The sequence below is a fragment of the Pezoporus flaviventris genome, unplaced genomic scaffold (genome assembly GCF_033815535.1).
Source record: "Pezoporus flaviventris isolate CSIRO_AGI_PZ_B2104156 unplaced genomic scaffold, CSIRO_AGI_Pfla_v1 ptg000045l, whole genome shotgun sequence".
Taxonomy (NCBI): Eukaryota; Metazoa; Chordata; class Aves; order Psittaciformes; family Psittacidae; genus Pezoporus; species Pezoporus flaviventris.
The window spans coordinates 19,471,534-19,490,010 of record NW_026892593.1 but is presented as its reverse complement, the minus strand read 5'-3'; the positions used below and the strand labels follow the sequence as shown (position 1 = coordinate 19,490,010).

Genomic DNA, 18,477 nt, shown 5'->3' with positions numbered 1-18,477 from the left:
ACTATATCCCTTTTAAGGTTTGTCCCTTCTTGACTGGCTTAAGGAAATTAAAACTGCCTCTGTGACTGGTTGCAAAGCAACCTAAGCATACATGTTGGGAAGAAAACCTCTCTCTAACCTGATTCCTACCAGGATTCAGTTTTGGGGATTTACTGACAGCATCACAGTAATTACTTTTTGGGACTATGAGCAGATTTTCTTCTAGCAGCAGGATTGGATCACTTGAGATGAGGAGATCTGTCGCATTTTTTCCTGTTATTTTTGATTTTTTTAAAACATACTTCTTCTACAGGTTAAGTGTGTACAGCAGGGTATAAATGCGTGTTGTCCTTAATTTGATAGATTGCCTGCCCTAAACTGAAGCAAGTTCAGTGAATGGCCACCATGACAGTCAGAGGCCAGAGCACTTGTTTGAGAAGAGGCCGAGGGAGCTGGGCTTGTTCAGCCTGGAGGATAGGTGATGTCTAGGAGTCTGAATGACAGTCCCCAGCTGCTACTGAGGGGATGACAAGAGGCAACAGATATAACTACACTGAAATAAGAGAGGTTCAAACTGGGTAAGGACCTGACTGAAAATGTACCAATATTTTAGTTGTTGCTGAGCAGTGCTTATCCTGATCAAGGACTTTTCAGTCTTATGTCCTGCCAGTGAGGAGGGGAACAAGAAGCAGGGAGGGAGCACAGCCAGGCAGCTGAGCTAAACTAACCAAAGGGGTATTCCATACCACAGCACGTCATGCCCAGTATGTAAACTTGGGGGACTTGTTTTGGGATGGGCTAGGCATTGATCAGAAGGTGATGAGCAATTTTAACAGGATGATATCCTTTAGCCTTAATCAGCCTGTCAATACAATGCCCAAGAAAATGCACTGCATTAAGACAGTACAAACTGAAGGGAGATTTTTTTCTTTATGTTTTAATAGTAATCTCTATAAAACCTCCAATACCCCTGAAGAAACTTTCATGGACTTATTTCTGTTGTGTGCAACTTCCCTACCTGGTGAATGCAAGAGTCTACAAATACTTTCGCTTGCTCCTAAAGCTATGAATTTAAAAATATACCATTAAATTACCTGTTACCATGAACATGAGAAGCACAAAATGCAAAACTGTAGTGGAGCAAGGTTGGATCAATGACAGAACCATTTTCTGAATGTTCAATCAATTCACTGAGATAGCAAAGATGGCGGTGACAGCCTCTCACTCCGTAGCGAGCACAGTATTCATCTAACACGAAGACTTGACCTGGGCTAAACCAACCCTGAAAGAGAAAGGCAAAAAGCCCCTCAACATTTTGAGATTTTCCCACTTACAGCTTTTAAATCAAGCAAAGAACAGAAGCATATATTTTTATATGCATTACATAAACTTTTTATTCTAGAATGATTTATATCTGACTAATACTGATGGCCCTGGAAGCTAGATCTAATAATAGCCCTCTTGCTAAAAAGAATAAATGTCAGGAAGCTTTGCAGTGCTGAGTTACCACTATTATGGAAAACAAGTTTATAAAACCACACCAATATATCCAAAGTCTGCTACAGATTCAAAACCTGATACAAAATAAACTAACACTGTAAAATAATTAATTTTTTAAGCAATTAATTGTAAGCTAGAAGATAACATTTGGGTAATGCTGAGGAACATTACCATGGACATTAAAACACAGTTCCTGGGTGGTCAGTTTTCCCAATTTAATGTGAGAGAACCACAATTTGACCATTTACCCTGTTTCTTATGTAACATGCATACACTTTAAAGAGCTACTAGTAAAGAGACAGAAAGCTAACCAGTTTGCTAAAAAACATCTGAGTAACATGAGTATGATTTGACCATGAATAATAATTATATATTCAGGGGTATACTGAGGGCTTGCTTGGGCAAAGTCTGATGAGACAGAATGGCATAATGTCACAGACATGAACAAAGTACATCCTACTTTCCACTACAAAACTAGTTCTTGAGTGAATCCATAGTGCAAAAAAAACAGTAATTGATATTTGATGTAGAAATATAAACCAGAAGAGCCTTGACTGCCTCTCCTCCCAGTATGACAAAAAACCCAGCACAGCGAGCTTCCAAAGAGCAGCAGGGAGAAAAACATAAGCCTTGGGAAACCACAACTACTGCATAGCTGTTCTAACTAAGCTTTTTTTAAATTGTGGCGAGATTTCCCTCTCACCGTCCCTGCAAAATGCTTAAGAGAGAATGAGGAACACTTGAACTCAAATATACAAACAACTTGGATAAGCAAAATCATTTTGCAAGTCATGAATTTATAACATCAGTTTAGCAGCTGAAGACAATATTTCCTACTGCTTGTGAATATTTCTGCAAGCTCAGTTGTTTAACATTTATACAAAATATGAGAAAAAATACTATTAAACGATCCTTAAAAATATATCCACATCAGTTTTAACTTTTCTAAAAGACTTGCAAGAGAAATTTAAATTTTGCATTCTTCCCCAACTCTTAACTTTTATTTGCAACAAAAAATCACCCTAAAGTTATTTCAAAACTTTATTTAATCCTGATTAATTTCTGTTAAGTCAATGTTTCTACTGCCTCTAAAGAGCTTCAGCTGTTTCTAGAGAACACTTGGCTGTATTACAGCACCAGAAAAGTCCTCAGTGTTTTAAACTAATATCTGGTCATGGTGCAATGGCTCATGCAGTTTACACAGTGTTTGCTACAAAATGTTCTATTGAAAGAAGAAAGAGGAGGTATTTTAACTGAATTCCTGCAACAACATGTATCCTAGCCCTAGATACAATAAACAGTGGTTATTTTGATGTATAATAAATAACTCTAATAATAATCTAATCTAATAAATAAATAAACAATCTAATAAATAAATAAATAATAAATAAATCTAATAATCTTCTAATAAATCATCATTGTCACTTATGTCTCTACATTTTTATGGAAAACATGACAAAATGCTGCATGTTAATGTCTAGCTGTATAAAAGGAAAGAATTATTAAAATTTATATATATTCTCATAGAAGAAAATTGTGACAAGAATACAAATTTTTAACTCATTTACTCATTACTTTAGCTTCAGTCACTGTTAGGGATCTATTTTAGTGTAGCTATTTTCATATAAATATGAGCCTTCCTTGGCCTTGTTCAACACTATACTATGCATAAGTTTCAAAAACACATAATAATTATATGTCACAGAGTATTAGATAACTGCATTTTTTTTATTGCATACTTGCAAAAAACAAACAAAAAACCCCAAACCAACCCAACAAAAAAAAAGAAGCTCCACAATACTGAGAAGAATGTAACATTAAAGATATTTAGGTCATATAGCATTTTAATACAGAACAGTGTTTGTTTTGTATTAATTCTTAGACATTTCTACTTTTCTTTTTACAAGTTCTATGTGTGGTTGCCCTATATTTATTCAAATAAAGGGATGAATTGTTTCTAAAAATTATAGGAAATGAGCTGTTTAGGAAAAAAAAAATCACAGTTATTTGTTCATGTATTCTATTGCTACCTTGACATTTCCAACTTTTTAATTTAAAAAATCTAGTTAAATATGCAATTTAACAAAAAATGATCACCCATTCTACTTATTAAAAGCTGAATTTTAAAAAGAACAATAAGAAATGTGCCTGCTTTATGGTTGCTATAGCACTGTCTATTTCACCTAACCTCTTCTAAAAGTTCCTGATTTCAAGGTTATATTAAGTGTCTTACTATATTATTATTATAAAAAAGATTTTGACCCCAATGCACTGTTAGAAAGCTAACCATTTTCTCTTTGAGTGCCAATTACTTTGTACAGATGTACCTTCGGGCCTCTTCTTTGATTCAGTGTGCAAGCCAGAGACAGAAAATGAGTCCTTTAACTTTTCTATACATACTTATCTGGTAGTATTTTAAAAAGGAAGCAACTGTCATCAAATAGTCATTTTTCTTCACCTTTTTTATACTTGCAAACAAACCTAAACCTCCCATCATTATCTTTGTATTACATGACTAGTCAGATCAATGGAAAATACTAATAAAAAAAGTTATCCTTTTTTTTTTTTTACTGTTGGATAGCAAAGTGGAAAAATTTATGTGCTATGAGGCATTTTAGGTCCTTAGTGAGAGATCACTATTTCAGACACGATATCAGGTGAAAAATAAAGCCCCAGGAAGTGAGGTCTGACCCACACAAACCTGATTAACAACTGTGTATAATCTCACACAGTTCCACAAGATTGTTGCTGGTTTTCCCTACTGAAAACAAAACTTGAAGGAGCCCACCCTCAACTCCCAGACCACAAAGCGCAGACTACAAAATGTTACGTAGAAAAGGAAAACTGAACTGCAGCTACAAATAAAGAAGCATGTTATGCCAGTATCTTAGCTTTTATAGCTGTCTTTGAATATGAAAACCAGTTATTTTGATACAGAGATAATTTTACTTTTTTCTTTTTTTTTTAATAATTTTGCTCCCATTTGTTACTTGCAATTCAAATAATACATGTATGTTCATATAGCTATACTGCCTGTGGTTCTGCTTCACTTCTTTTGGTGCTTTTCCCTCTTCATACCACACTGGAATGAAGAATGACAAGACAGGTGAAAATGCCTGGCATGGGGCAACTACATTTGTACCTTAAAATGTCTGTATAGGTGTCAGTAAATCCTACCACAGGAGCTCTTACCAGTATCGAAACCTTCTGTTTTTATTCAAGCCTCCACATAGAACATGACAAATTTCAGCTGATAAAATCAGACAGTTTGGGTCTCTTTGCTTTCTATTGAGTGGCACAGCAGCAGCTTGCAAGTGTATAATTTTCAAATTTGAAACCAATCGATTGGACCCTTTATTCCAACTACAACTGCAGCTATCAAGTGAACTAGCAAGAAAGGACTACTTTGTAACAACTATTTCTCACTTCTTTATATCTATTTTCCAGACAGTACTCACCAAACAAGAATAGGAGTCGTTCAATCTGTGATCCAAGGTCTGCCTCTGAAGCAGTCTAAAGAGGGAAGCATGGTCAAATTTGCAGGGATTAGCAGAAATAAACTCATCCATGCCATGTTTCTGGCCACGGTCTGCATCTGTTCATACAAAAGAAAAACGTGCAGAACAATACATTTGAGTGTGTGTGCAGATTTGCAAGCACAAGCACATATGGCATATGTCTCAATATACAAACTTTCTTGAAAGTATCTCAAATAATGTAAGTCACATAAGTAGACACAGGTGACTTATTAAAGAATCTTAGTTTTTAATCTGAAAATAATATTACTGAGCTATTTTTCTATCATACGGATCTATGGAGTGTAACACTGAAAAAAACGATTGCTACCCACTGACAGATTAAACCATATTTAGAAAGATTACTGAAAAATACAGCATAGTACATTAAAATAATTCTTAAACCACGACCTTCAAATGTTATAATTTACAAAACATTGTTATGAGTACAAAAAAAAAAGTGTTCTATTATTTCCTGTTTTCTTTATGGCTTTCTAATTTCAGAAAAATAAGTAAATATTCCTCCCTCCACTGCAAAAAAAAAAAACAAAACAACCCAAAACCGCAACAAAACACCAAACCAAACCAGAAAAGGTTTATGCATTCATTTCTTCAGATAAGAAAGAGCATCTTTACTGCAGATCAAAGTGCCATGCATAGAAATATTCATCATGGCTTGAAGCCTACTTCTCAAATGGCAAACTGGAGCAGAAATGAACACACTGGCTTGAGCTAGGTCATTTCCAGCCTTCTTTTTGTACTCAGCTTTTAATGAGACGAACCTTAATGTAGTAATGGCAAAAAGCTCCTTCAACCTTCCAGCAAAGAGTAGTGAAAAAGGGAGCAGCATTTCTGTGTAAATACATCGAGAAAACATACCATCCCAAATGGCACTTCAATCAAAGGCCCAAATTTATTGTTCTTCACAGATTGCATCTTTCAACGCCTTTAAACCCCGCGGGTTTATCAAAAGAGAATCTCTAGCGATTGCTTTCATTAATGCTATGTTTTGTCAAAGTCCTCAATGTGAATTATCTAGCAAGTATGGACAGAAAAAGCCTTACAGTGCCCAAAAGGACTAGTTATGTATTAGCACATTAGCTGTCTTGGATTCTATAGACTGTACTGGGGTGAACAGTCCTATCAACTTAAAAATTGACTTCCCCTTTCAATAGGGTCTTAGCTCTTTGTTCCTTTAAATTCAAACCTACGTCTTTTTACATTCATTACCAGAAAAGTATGGATCCAAGCGTATCCTAAATGCAATTTTGAAAACCTGCATAGTACAAACCTAAAATTTCTAAAGAAAAGGAGACAAAAGTTTATTGATTAAACCCAATTATAGAGTCAAGATCATAACAAAACTCAATATTGATCTGTGGGCATGATGCTAACATAATCAGTCACATTTAGAAATTTAGCCCCAGATCATATTGATCCATGTCAAGTCCAACTTTCAGCTGTATTTGTAGATGGGAGAATTATTTAATTCAAGCTGAAGGATCTGCAGCATCACATCCTGGAAAGATGCAGAAACTAATTCATATCACTTGGCTTTGCATTGTCAAAGCAAGAGTCACATCCATGTGACAGATTTCACCAAGGTGGATGTAGCAAATAAACAGTATGACAACCCATCGATGGTGTAAGGTATGAGACCATCATCTCAGAGAAACAACAGCATATATTTTTAATGGTTTAAGGATCAGGAGCATATGTGATTACACAGATGAACAATATTTCCATAAGCATTAGACTAGCCTATCATTAATGACAGCTCATATTTTTGACATATATGAAATGCTGTCTTAATTAGTGAAGTTTAAATGTATTTAAACACACGTATTCAAAGATAGACAACTGATATGAACACAACCACATTACTGAAAGTACTAAACTACAATGTGAAGTTATCTATAGTTTCCAAAATGATCCACACATAGACAAATTTTTCCAAACCTCATATGGTTAATGTGTGGTTGGGTTCTACATTTCTTGTAAGCTTTCCTTCTTATACAAATATCTGATTTGTCTAGCCATTATTTACAAACAGAAAGGTTCAGAAAAGAAAAAGGACTAATATTTCTTTCTGTCATTGGTCTTATGTACAAATTATACACAGCTGAATCTTTGTTAAATTAACTGGCTTGATTTTTTTCTTTGGTTAACAACAAAACTATAAAAGATTCCCCTTTAAAAAAAAAATCTGTGTAAGTACTGACAAGTATTTTGAAATCAGGAGACTGGATGCAAATGAAACAGATTCAGCATTTTAATAATGTCATCTAGATGATCAGAATGTGTAAGGTGACCTACTGAATACAATTCAGCTTGTGAAAGCAGAATCTGCTATTACATAATTTGGGCAAAATAAACAAAAAAATTTATTTAAAAAACATAAATAGTTGCTAGATTTAATTCTACAGAAAGATCCATGACTGATGACCATCTTTTTAAGTGAAACAAACACTACAAATAACATTGTCAAATAGTAACAGAAGATCTGTTACCAAATATATTTTAGCAACAGAAAAACGCTTAAAAACTTACCTGTGCCAGCTGTAGGCAAGTAGGAAATAATAGAAAAATAGATCTAGGGTAATATGTTGCATTTATTTTAATGTTATAATATACATGTAAGTTAACTGGTAAATCTTTTTGAAACAAAATTGACTTTTTTTTAAATAACTTGACCAAAGATTAAGAGGAATTCATAGACTTTATATGACTGTGATTTAGAAATTATTTTACACCTCTTTTAAAAATTGTTAGTCATTGTATTTTTCAAATTCCTACATAAGTGAGTTTTAGATGTCCTGTTCAAACTACATGCAAATGCAAAAGACATAAAGAGTGATATATTGTGATAGAGAGTTAAGAATAAATACAGTTCCGTTTTATTCTCTACAGTTTCTCAATCTTTGGTAATATTCGGAAGATATTTGGGGAGAACCCTGAAGCAGTAATATTTCTGCTTTTTTAGAACTAGTTTTCTTCGCTTAATGGAATTTGTTCTCTTGTTTTCAAGTTGCCTCTAACTCAAACTTGATTTATTTCATCTTTTGGGAACTGTTGGACAAAAGCTTTTATATTTTTGAATCAATGTAGGACACATATATTCATTTTAAAACCATAGTAAAAACTTACAAAAGGTATTGCAGGAGTTTTAGCAATTTGTTTGGGTGTTCTTTGAGACAAAGATACTTTGGCAGAATAGCATCCTCAATATGCCTTTTGCATCTATTTATTTTGGCAGAATAGCATCCTGAATATTCCTTTGCAAGAAACTTCCAATTTTAGTCCAGCTGCAAGGCTATAAACATCATCAAATGCTCAGTGACTCAGTAGAGTTGAGTAAATTAAGGCTACTGAGAGATCCATGTTCATGGCAGAAGCTCATGCAGTTCCTAATGATAACCATATCAACTAGGCATCATCTCTGCCCTGTCCCAGCCTAGAAGCAAATGCATGTTTTCTGTAGCATTTATTCTATGCTAGAGTGAACTACAGGAACTACCCTTACAAAGTGGTGACCTCCTCCCTTTTGTGGCTCTCAGTGACATCCCTGCTGGAGCCTAAGCATCATGGAAGCAATTCAAACTAACTTAGGCAGGTAGGAAAGAAGAGTAGGTAGAGACTAGAAATCTAGTACTGGAGGGATTAAAAAAATTTAAAGACAAGAATTAATAGGGTAAGAACTATGACTCCTGATACAGAAGGGGCTGGAACTGGTTGGGTAAAGGTGCACATGCCCTTTGCAAAAGACAGTGGCAAGACATGCATTCCATTCCTTCAAGTGCCACTCCATATGAATAGTGACAGCTTACATTAGAACATTCAGACTCCTGATCATTGACCAGGACTCCGAAGTGCTACATGCTTAGAAGCACAGGCCAAAGGGACAATCTATGCCCCCAGAACCTTACCATTTAAATATCAGACAATGAAGTAACAGGTGAAGAGAAAGTGGCAGAACAGCGGAAGTGGCTGGCCCATATAGTCCAACCATCAGGCTGGGGATAGCACACTGATGGACTGCCAGTATTTTGCCAAAGGACAGATTTAAAGAGGATACTATTTAGGTTTTGCATGATTCTGAGTAGCATGGAGAGAACATGCAGGAAGGGTGGTGCTATTCCACTCTTCCTTGTGGCAAAGTGTATGACAGTTATAAAGCTGCCAAAGCTGCTGAGAAAACTATGTCAAATATCATCAAAAATATGTCAAAACATCATCAGTTTCTCTTTGTTTCTAAAAGATCTGATTAACTGAAAATATAGATACAAGCATCTCCAGGGCTATCGTGAAAGAGCTGCTTTACAAGAACATTACCAATTATTCCAAAACTGAGCAATGCCACGATAAGGCATTGCTCATGCAATACCACTGCCCATAAGCAGTGGTATTTCTCGTATGTATTATGACATCAGGACCTTAACCACATTCTGGTTTACTCACAGAGTCTCTGATGTAGTCAGTTCAAAAACTGAGTGATTCAAACAGCATTTAAAAGAAATATGAATTCACAATTTATTCCCATATAATCAAATTATGATAAGTACAGAAACTTTATAGCAATTATTGTTGGTATATCCAAATAGACTGAAAATGTTAATGCTATATTTTATGACTAATCCCAAAGCATTTCTTCATTTGGGTAATTGCCTGTACTTTCTTCTTGATTACACAACATTGTCTGATCCACTTGGATGATTTAAATGTCCACACAGGCTTCCTCTGTGATGCTCTTTTATACAGATGGATGTTTCATTTGGAAATGTCTTCAACTTTGCTGTTGTTGGACTGATGTGATTCCAATGTATGGTCTAAGTATTTGACTCCCTTAGCTACTCAATAAATAGGATTTGATACTTTGTACATGGGCTCTAAACAGCATTTTTGTGACAACTATTATAATAAGTTATAATAACTGTTACAATTCCTACTAAGGAAGAGAAAAATGACTGCTACTGCTGAACCCAGGACAACTGGTGTCTGCAAAATCTCAAATTATTTTCCTTTTGTGAGCTGTTTTGATACTGACATCATTCCAAAAGGGAGATGACGAAAAGTACACATCTCAGATCAAATGATTCCTCCCCTAACTCAGTTTTCCAGTATCTGTCTCTCTCCTCTCTTCTCTGCAAATATTTTCACAAAGAGACCATCTCTGAACTCATGGTGGTGTAGGATCAGAATGACATTTGGTTTTGTGTTCCTTGATTATGACATGACAATCCCCTCATGTGCTGCAGTTATTCCTCTGTTACGAACAAATTATTAACAGTGTTTGTCTCTTCAGCAGCCTTCCTAACTGTATGGATAGATCTCCTAATATATTCCTTATTAAGAAAGAGTCCGCCTCCTGTACCTTTATGGGCCTCATATGAATCCATTTTTAATTGGTACATTCATGTCCTTGGGAAACTTCTGGCTTTTCTATTATCATGTATCCTTAAATACTTGGCCCTTTGCATTACAGCATGCTTATTCAGAATAGTGGAACTGAAGAGCAGTCTCTTTTTCTTGATCACTGCTGACATAAGACTCTCTTCACTTCTGCTTTGGAGCCATCCAATACTACAAAAATGCAGTACCAAGTTGTTTTACTTAGAAATGAAGGAATTGGCTAGTATTCTAGTATATATTCTAGTATATATTTTAGAAGTTGAACAGGTGCAGTAGTAGTTTGATTTCATTGCCACACTTAAATGAGCCTCACTGGTAGTACAGAATATCAAGTTTCTACTAAATGACCTAAATGAATGATCCTAAACTGCTATATAGCATCAACAAGAGACTGCACATTCAGAGCAGTTAAGAGATCTGTAGGTTGGCCTTTGGAGTGCTGCAGCTGTGCACATGCAAGAGCAACATTCCCATTTTCTGCATTTGTCATAATTGCTATAGAGATCAGTCAGACCTTAGCTGTCCCATTATAATCACATCTAGTTTCTTTTCAGGAGTTCCTGATGTGTTTGTTTTGATCCAGCTCTGAGGTACTTGGATTTTGTTCCTGTAATTTTAAGCTCTCTTTTGTACAAGGAATTACGTGGTACAAGGCACCAATAACTGCAAAAAATACAACCTTTGATATACAAAAAGCGACTCTTACTCCTTCTTTTATACTACTTTCTTTTATACAGAAGGAATTAATGGATAACAGCAATGATTTGACCACATCTTACAAAAAAAAAGAGTTTTGGACTTCTGAATATAGGAAACAGAAGAGGTTGTGAAAACAGAGTATCACTTATTGTCATTCATACATATCACTTGATTAGAAATGTTAAATATTTAATGAAATGCTTCCATTTGACAAGTTTTCATTTTCAGCTAATAATGAAACATTAAGTTTGGAAGGTAGAATTTTTTCCACAGGGCAATGGAAAGTGGAAGTGTTAGTATTTATTGCTAGCAAAGAATTAACCTTAATACAGCTAGGTATGTGGCATATTAATTTTAGTTTGATGTTTCCATTTCTTTAATGATAACTTTCACTTGCTTTTAAAATCAAGATAATTTCAGGATTACAGAAGATATTTTCTAAACACAATATATAAAATGTTGAAACATGTTTCCTTAACTTGATTTTTTTCTACATCCAGCAGTTTAAAAATATTTACATTTTTTCAAGTTTAAAGATCTTTTTGTATAGTTCATCCTGATGAATGAGTCGCATTGCTGATCTTCCTAGAGGATGAGAAAGATGGCAACAGTCTTTCAAGGCTTGACTATTATTAAATAACATTTGTTTTGCAAAGCCCTAGTTAGTATTCTGCTTTCTGTATGTGGAGGGGATGTCATATGGTATCCTTTAAAAACTGAAACAATGTGATCTTGTATTGGCTGGAAATGCTTACATAAAGTATGAATTGAAAAATAAGATACATAAGTAGCTGACAAATTCTATGGTCATGACTTCATTTCTTAATACTAAAAATGCATATAATAAAGAAAAAAAAAATTGGATTTCACTTTATACATTAGCTCTCAAGTACTTGCTTTTATACCTTGATAAAAAATAAAATACTCTTAGCTTAATGCAAACATTTTTCTAGGGGGAAACAAAATTGACTTCTTAGGAAACTGAACACATTTAAATCTGAGAAAGCATCAGGTATAGATTCTTCTTAGGAGTAAAATCGTATCCTCAAGAAAATCAGCAGAGTAGGTGTAAATGAAGCAGGAGTCTTATAAAGTTATTTAAGGTTATATCCATAAGCCCTACTTCTTGCAGTTTCTTAAAAATGGATTGATTAAATGAAGCCTTCAGTGATATGATTTAGTGGTGTTCTTCGTTGGACTTGATGATCTTAAAGGTCTTTTCCAACCTAGCTGATTTTATGTTTCTATGATTCTATGCCTATTTCTACCTCAAATACAAAAGACAGAATAATAAAATCTTCCTCATACCTTCTTCAGGTAGAACGAAGGTATTACAGAAATAAGTCAAACATTGATTCTTTTAAGACTAAATCTCACATTAAATTAAATTTCACAAGTTCCTCTGGCACAAAGAATTTTAAGAATTTAATTACAAAATAGACCATTAAAGCATATTAAAAACAAAGGCAAGTAATAATTTGGCCATGGATTTTTTAATAATATGCAGTTTAGTCCTATCAGTTTGTGAAACTTGATACATAGATATGACAGAAAAATACATGGTATTTTGAGGCTTTTGAGCTTCCCTTGATCTGTCTCTAAAATAAAGCTTGTTTTTCCTACACTCTCCACCTAAAAACTTTAGTCACCATAACTGTCTAAGATAATATGAAGATATGTTGATTGTGATTTTTCAATTCTTTATCACTACCAATAATTTTATCTAGGAAAACATAATTTCAGTACATCCAAACTTGCAATTGTACTTTGTATCTTTTTCTTTCTGTAGCCTTCCCTGCACTGTGGTCACTGTTTTCTGATTACTTTCATTTCCATGTAAATCCTTTGTCCAAGAAAAGCAGCAATTCCTTGTCTACTACTGACTACACTCACGTCTTGGTACTTTCTAATTGTTGCACACGAAATAAAAACGTTAGAAGGGGAACAAAGTGAACACCCAGTACTCAGTTCAGACCCAGGTAAATGGGAGGAGGTGAGCAGAAGCACTTCTTGGCCATTACCCCACCTTTGCTTTTGCAGTGTAACATTCTACAAAATACTTACCTCAACAGCCCCATGATGAATGGTTACTTCATCCTTCCAAATAGTTTCAGATTAAAAATTCAACAGATGTCAATGCTTTTGTGAGATTAAACTATGTTTTTTTCAATGTTCTTGAATATTCCAGTCAGGATTTTAGATAACCAATACTGAGTTTAACAAATACATTTTACTGTCTTCTAATGGCAAACTGGTAAAAGATTACAGGATGAATGGAAGGCCATGAGAAAGACAGCAGGACTGATGGAGGAGAATGGTGTTAGGTCAACCCATTACAGACATCAGACATTAAAAGAAGTAGATTCTAAACCATGTATCTCCCCTCTATCGCTCTACATATACAGATACATGATAATGAAGAAGAATTATTAGAGCTCATTCAGCCTCCAGAACATCAATAACAAATCATATATGCTTCCTATGTGAGGATATCTACATGACAGAATACTTTCAAAGAGATCCTATGAAATTTTCAAGATACGGTTAATATATACTATCTACCTTGATTTCCTCTGAAACAGTATTTTCCTCAAATAAAGTTGAGAAAACCACCTTTTTTTGTTCTTGCAAATTGTTTTATGTCTAGTTTAATATTATACTGAGTGTAAAAACCAAGCACCATCTAGGTCTTTCAGCTTACAATGTACTGTCTGTATAGCAATTTTTACATTACTAATATATACAGTGTATTATAAAGGAAGCCTAAATCTATAAAAGTCTGAAAATAGATCAATACTTTTCTATTCAACACTATATTTTTCAGTAGCCAGCCACTGTAACGTAAACCAAGCACCGTCTCCATGGTAATATGTGGGTCAACTGTAATGAATATGAAGCTAATTGCTGTATTTTCATGGATTATAATAAAAATAATGACCTGCAAGTCAGGATTTCCCTCACTGGTAATAATAATCTGAGCTAAAGAGCTTCTGGCTAACAACAAACTGCTAGGCACATTTCCCTAGTGAATGGTGAATGAGTTATGCTTAATTAAACTTCATTGAGGGAGCTGCTACATATTTTACCAACTAAAACCAAAACCAAAGCTGCAAAAGAAAAAGAAAGCCAACTTACAAAGCGGGGATATTTCTGTGTTGACGTTTCCTCCTTTAGGATTCATCTTCTGAGCTTGACTTGCAGGGATAGGCTTATATGATTGACCTGTGGCTCTGTACATGGCTTGAACCCAGAGTATTCGATCCTGCTCATCGTCACTGGCAAATATCACAGTATCGCCTTCTTTAACAGCATTGAAAAACATTCGACCACCCTGAAGACCTGGAGCAGGAAATAGAAAGGTAATAATAAATACAAGTTACTTCTAATCACCATTAATGTTTATTACATTATCGATTTTCCCCTGTGTTCGTGTATGTATGGTTTAAAACATTTTATAGGTGTTTATGACACAGAAGTATGATAAAATCCAGAGCTATAAAAGGATCAAATAATAATACTTGGAAATAACAAATCAGTATAATAAATACAGGAGAAAATATTTCTATAATTCTATTTCCAATTCAATTCCAATTTATTTCTTATTATCTTCTCCATGTCATATGCTATTTTGCATTTCTATAACATATCCTCCTTCTTGGCATCATTTTCTTAGCTGGAACTCCCTGCCAACTGTATCTCTTCTTGAATAGAGGCAGCTCCATACCTCTTATTAGCTTTGCTGCTCCTTCCTGGATCCCTTTTTCTCATTCCGGTGTTTTGTTCTGAGAGTGCATAACCAGAAGAGCACACAATAACCAGAAGAGCACACAACAGTCAGCATGACTGCACTGTTTTTTGTTTTTTTTTATGATACTGTTTTGACTTTTAAAACACATTCTGCATTGCTTGCCTTCTCAATTATTGTAAACATTGAGCTAACATTTCCAAAGATCAATCTTCAATGTCTTGGAAGTCTCTTAAATTCACATGCCTCTACTGCGTACGTAGAGTAGAATCATTTTTCTCTACATGTATAACTTTGATTTCTCTCTGCCATTTTAATACTAAATTGTGCAAAATTTTCTGACATTGTCAAATTTATTTTTGGTAACTCTGAGATGTTTGTCTTTAGCAAGCAGTGTCATCAATAACCTTTTCTGAATCATTTATTAATATACCTCACAGTACACTGCCACATGCTCTATCATAAAAAATAGAGAGAAAAGGGAAAGACTGGCTAGAATTAATACTTTTTCCTTGTGTCATATTTGATCTTACAATGTTTTAAGCAAACTTAGTGTAAGTTTATTGTTCATTCTTCTTACAACAACCTTCTTCCTAAAAGCATGATTTTTCACACCAGAAAATCCTAGTGGAACAATTGCCAAAGAACCTCGTTGTTTTTTAGATTTTTTTTTTTTGCTGCTAGATCAAAATAAGCAAACTGAATCAGCTGTTTTACATAAACATGTCACACTTCAAAATCATGAAAAGTACCTGTGTGAGGAGCTGTATAATCCACAGTGTATCCTTCGAGTTGCATCAGCTCCTGAGGCTCAGATTTCTTTTCTCTGTAACTGCACATTGCAAATGTATATTGGCTAACCTGAATAAGAAAGAACTTCTTAATAGTTGAATTCCATTCCAGAATTGCATAAGACATGCACCATTGTTTAAATTAGTTTTCAGAGCTGAAGAAAAAAAAACCATTTTTTTTCCTCCAGAAATATTTATGGTGTAAAACTTTGTGTTCTTTCCCTTTCCTGTCACAAGGAAGAGGAAAAAAGCCATAAACACATTTATCTGCAGTTTTCTGAAAGGAAATTTTGGGAATTTTGGGCTGTTGCTTTATAAAAAATTGAAAGGAAATAAATTAGGTTCTGGTAGGGAAAATACTTGGTAATGTGGTACTGACTAAACTGCTCAGTCTACTGTGTGAGAATAAAGTCCTGTATTCCAAAGGCTGGAAAAAAAGGGACTTTTATGTATAAAAGTACTTTTTTTGCAGGAATACCACAATTATCATACAGCTAGAAAGATGAACAATTAATTTGGCCAATCCTAGTTAAAGACAAAGACACAATCCTAATAAGTACTAGAATCTTTACTTTGATTTTACGGTCTGATTTCTGCATCTTTTGCACCTGTGTTCACGTCCATCTCCCGGTTGCTTGACTCACTGGATACAACACTGTGTAGGCCAAGCAGCTTGCAGCTGGCACGAACACCACCAGTTACTTCTCATCAAGTACAATTCTTAAAAAATAATAAATCAATAAGAAGAGAATCTGTCACCATGTGGTTTAAGACTCCCTGGACAGAGTAGGAAGCAATAAGGAGAGCTAAGGAAAAAGTGACTGGAAAGATAAAGAAAGGAATGTAACAGCTGGAAGAGGAAAAGCAATCACTGAAACAAAACAGATGTTCCCAGTCACACATAAAGAGCTGGAAACAGTATAAAAGGTGACCAGTAGGAAGAGCTTGTGAATCTGTGAATACCTGAAACTTGGCCTTTGAAACTCTCATCTCCTAGGACTGTAGGATACCTGGCCAACTGACTTGTTTAGAACTGTAACATCATTTCTCAGATCCATAAAATTATGTAAGTATCTAAGGATAGGCAAGGAGCTTGTCTGATAGACAATGGGACTGTCTACTTCAGTTGCTGACTGCTCAGCTGTTGCCTACATTTATTACTTTGCCTACGACTTCAGGAATGATCCTTTTTGAAGCGAAATTTTGACAGGAATGAAAACAAACACAGAAAACAACTTTGCCCATCACTTTCAGAAATTCAAGATGTCAGGCTAGAAGGGACTGTTAGAACCAGCCAGCCTGTCCTCCAGCACGACACACAAAACAGAATTTCACCTCACTGTTTGTAGACTGAGCTCAGTTTTTATTTAATTTATAGTATGTGTTTAGAAAATCACTGTATTTTGGTTTAAACATTTTAAGTTACCCCTCACAGCCAGGGCCTAGCCAGGAGCAGGGCAGCCAGGGGCACCAGGGCAGCCCTAGCCCCAGGCCCTGCACACTCCCCTGGGCGCAGGCCAAGGCCAGGCTGGGATGTGGAACTGCTGGCGGGCCCAGCCTGATGGGGCCCATGGCTGGGAAGGGAAGGGCTGTGGGGAGCTGGACACCAGCCCTGCCATGGCATCACGGGGGCTCAGGATGATGGCACTGAGGCTGAAATGAGGTCCTGGGCTGTGGGGAGGGTAGGGAGGCCCTGGAGGAGCTGGGCAGGGACAATTAGTGCTGGTGGTCCCCTTAGAGCTCTGACCCAGGGCTCAGTCCCTATGTCATGTCCTCTGCTCTAGGCTCAGCAGCAATATCACCTCTTACTGCTTGGTATTTCCCTGTTTATATCCCAAGAGCCGTATTTGCCTCCATGATGAAGCATGGAGGGTGCTGTTGGTTAGTCGCACACCTCTAAATCCTCTGCAATTAGTGTTGTATTTCATGAGAGCTCCCTCTCTTGTAAACTTAACCTACAGATTTAATTTTACTACCTGGCACTGCAGTAAAAACATTTTTCAAATTACTCTGCTTTGTGGAATGAAATAACCTGGCAATCACCCACAGCACTTGCATTTTCATGTCAACAACTCCATATAACACTGTGTAGACAAACTGAGCCATAAAAAAGGAAGCTTGCAGACACTAATTATGGATGCTTAGGATACCCGTTTTTTTCATTCATATTTCTTCAGCCACTGTATGTTTTTAAAGATAAGCTTGTGGAAGATCTGGGCTCATTTTTTACCTCACATCTATAAAAAGACAAGAGATCAGATCTATAACACTACTGAGTCTAATTTTTCAAATGTGTTTCAAATGTATTCTCTTATTTAAAAGGAACAATTCATTAAAAAAAACTCATGTCACAATCAGGCTTACACTTCATCTTTTGGTTGAAAACGAGACAGTTTAAAGTCTCTCCACCAAAGACACACATAGAAAAACTCCAGAAAACTTTGTTGGGGAAAAAAGTCTCAAAAAAATAAAGAAGTATAGAACTTGCCTTGTTTGTTTACACTTGAAACCTTAACCATTTAACCCTTTTCCTTATGGTTATAGGTGGATGGTATCAATTATTATAGGGGGAACCATCAGCACAATCTCAAATTACACTTTTTAATACAGATCTATGACCGGATTTAAGTGTACTGTTAGCTGTGGAGATGTAGCCAGTTTTTCCTGGGAATTCAGCAAATTAGCATCAATACTTCATGTAATGATGGGTACTCAAAAGTCAGGACTATGTACACCATATTCTAAGACAAAACCGGAATCAAATCACTTTCTTAAACAGCAATTGTTGATAGAAGAAAGGTAAACCTTCCTACAACTGCATTTACCTGAATTTCCAGAG

At 35.5% G+C, this 18,477-nt stretch overlaps 1 protein-coding gene across 11 annotated transcripts in view; it reads right to left on the bottom strand.

Annotated features, from left to right (window-relative positions):
• Positions 1-18,477, bottom strand: part of CADPS2 (calcium dependent secretion activator 2) — a 308,797-nt gene that overhangs the window by 105,183 nt on the left and 185,137 nt on the right. For all 11 annotated transcript variants that reach the window (XM_061467595.1, XM_061467600.1, XM_061467599.1 and 8 more), the window contains exons 10-13: positions 15,600-15,708; positions 14,238-14,441; positions 4,938-5,074; positions 1,074-1,261 (exon numbers count right to left, since the gene is read on the bottom strand). In XM_061467595.1, the coding sequence (XP_061323579.1) occupies positions 1,074-1,261; positions 4,938-5,074; positions 14,238-14,441; positions 15,600-15,708 (638 nt within the window). The remainder of the gene's footprint in view (positions 1-1,073; positions 1,262-4,937; positions 5,075-14,237; positions 14,442-15,599; positions 15,709-18,477) is intronic.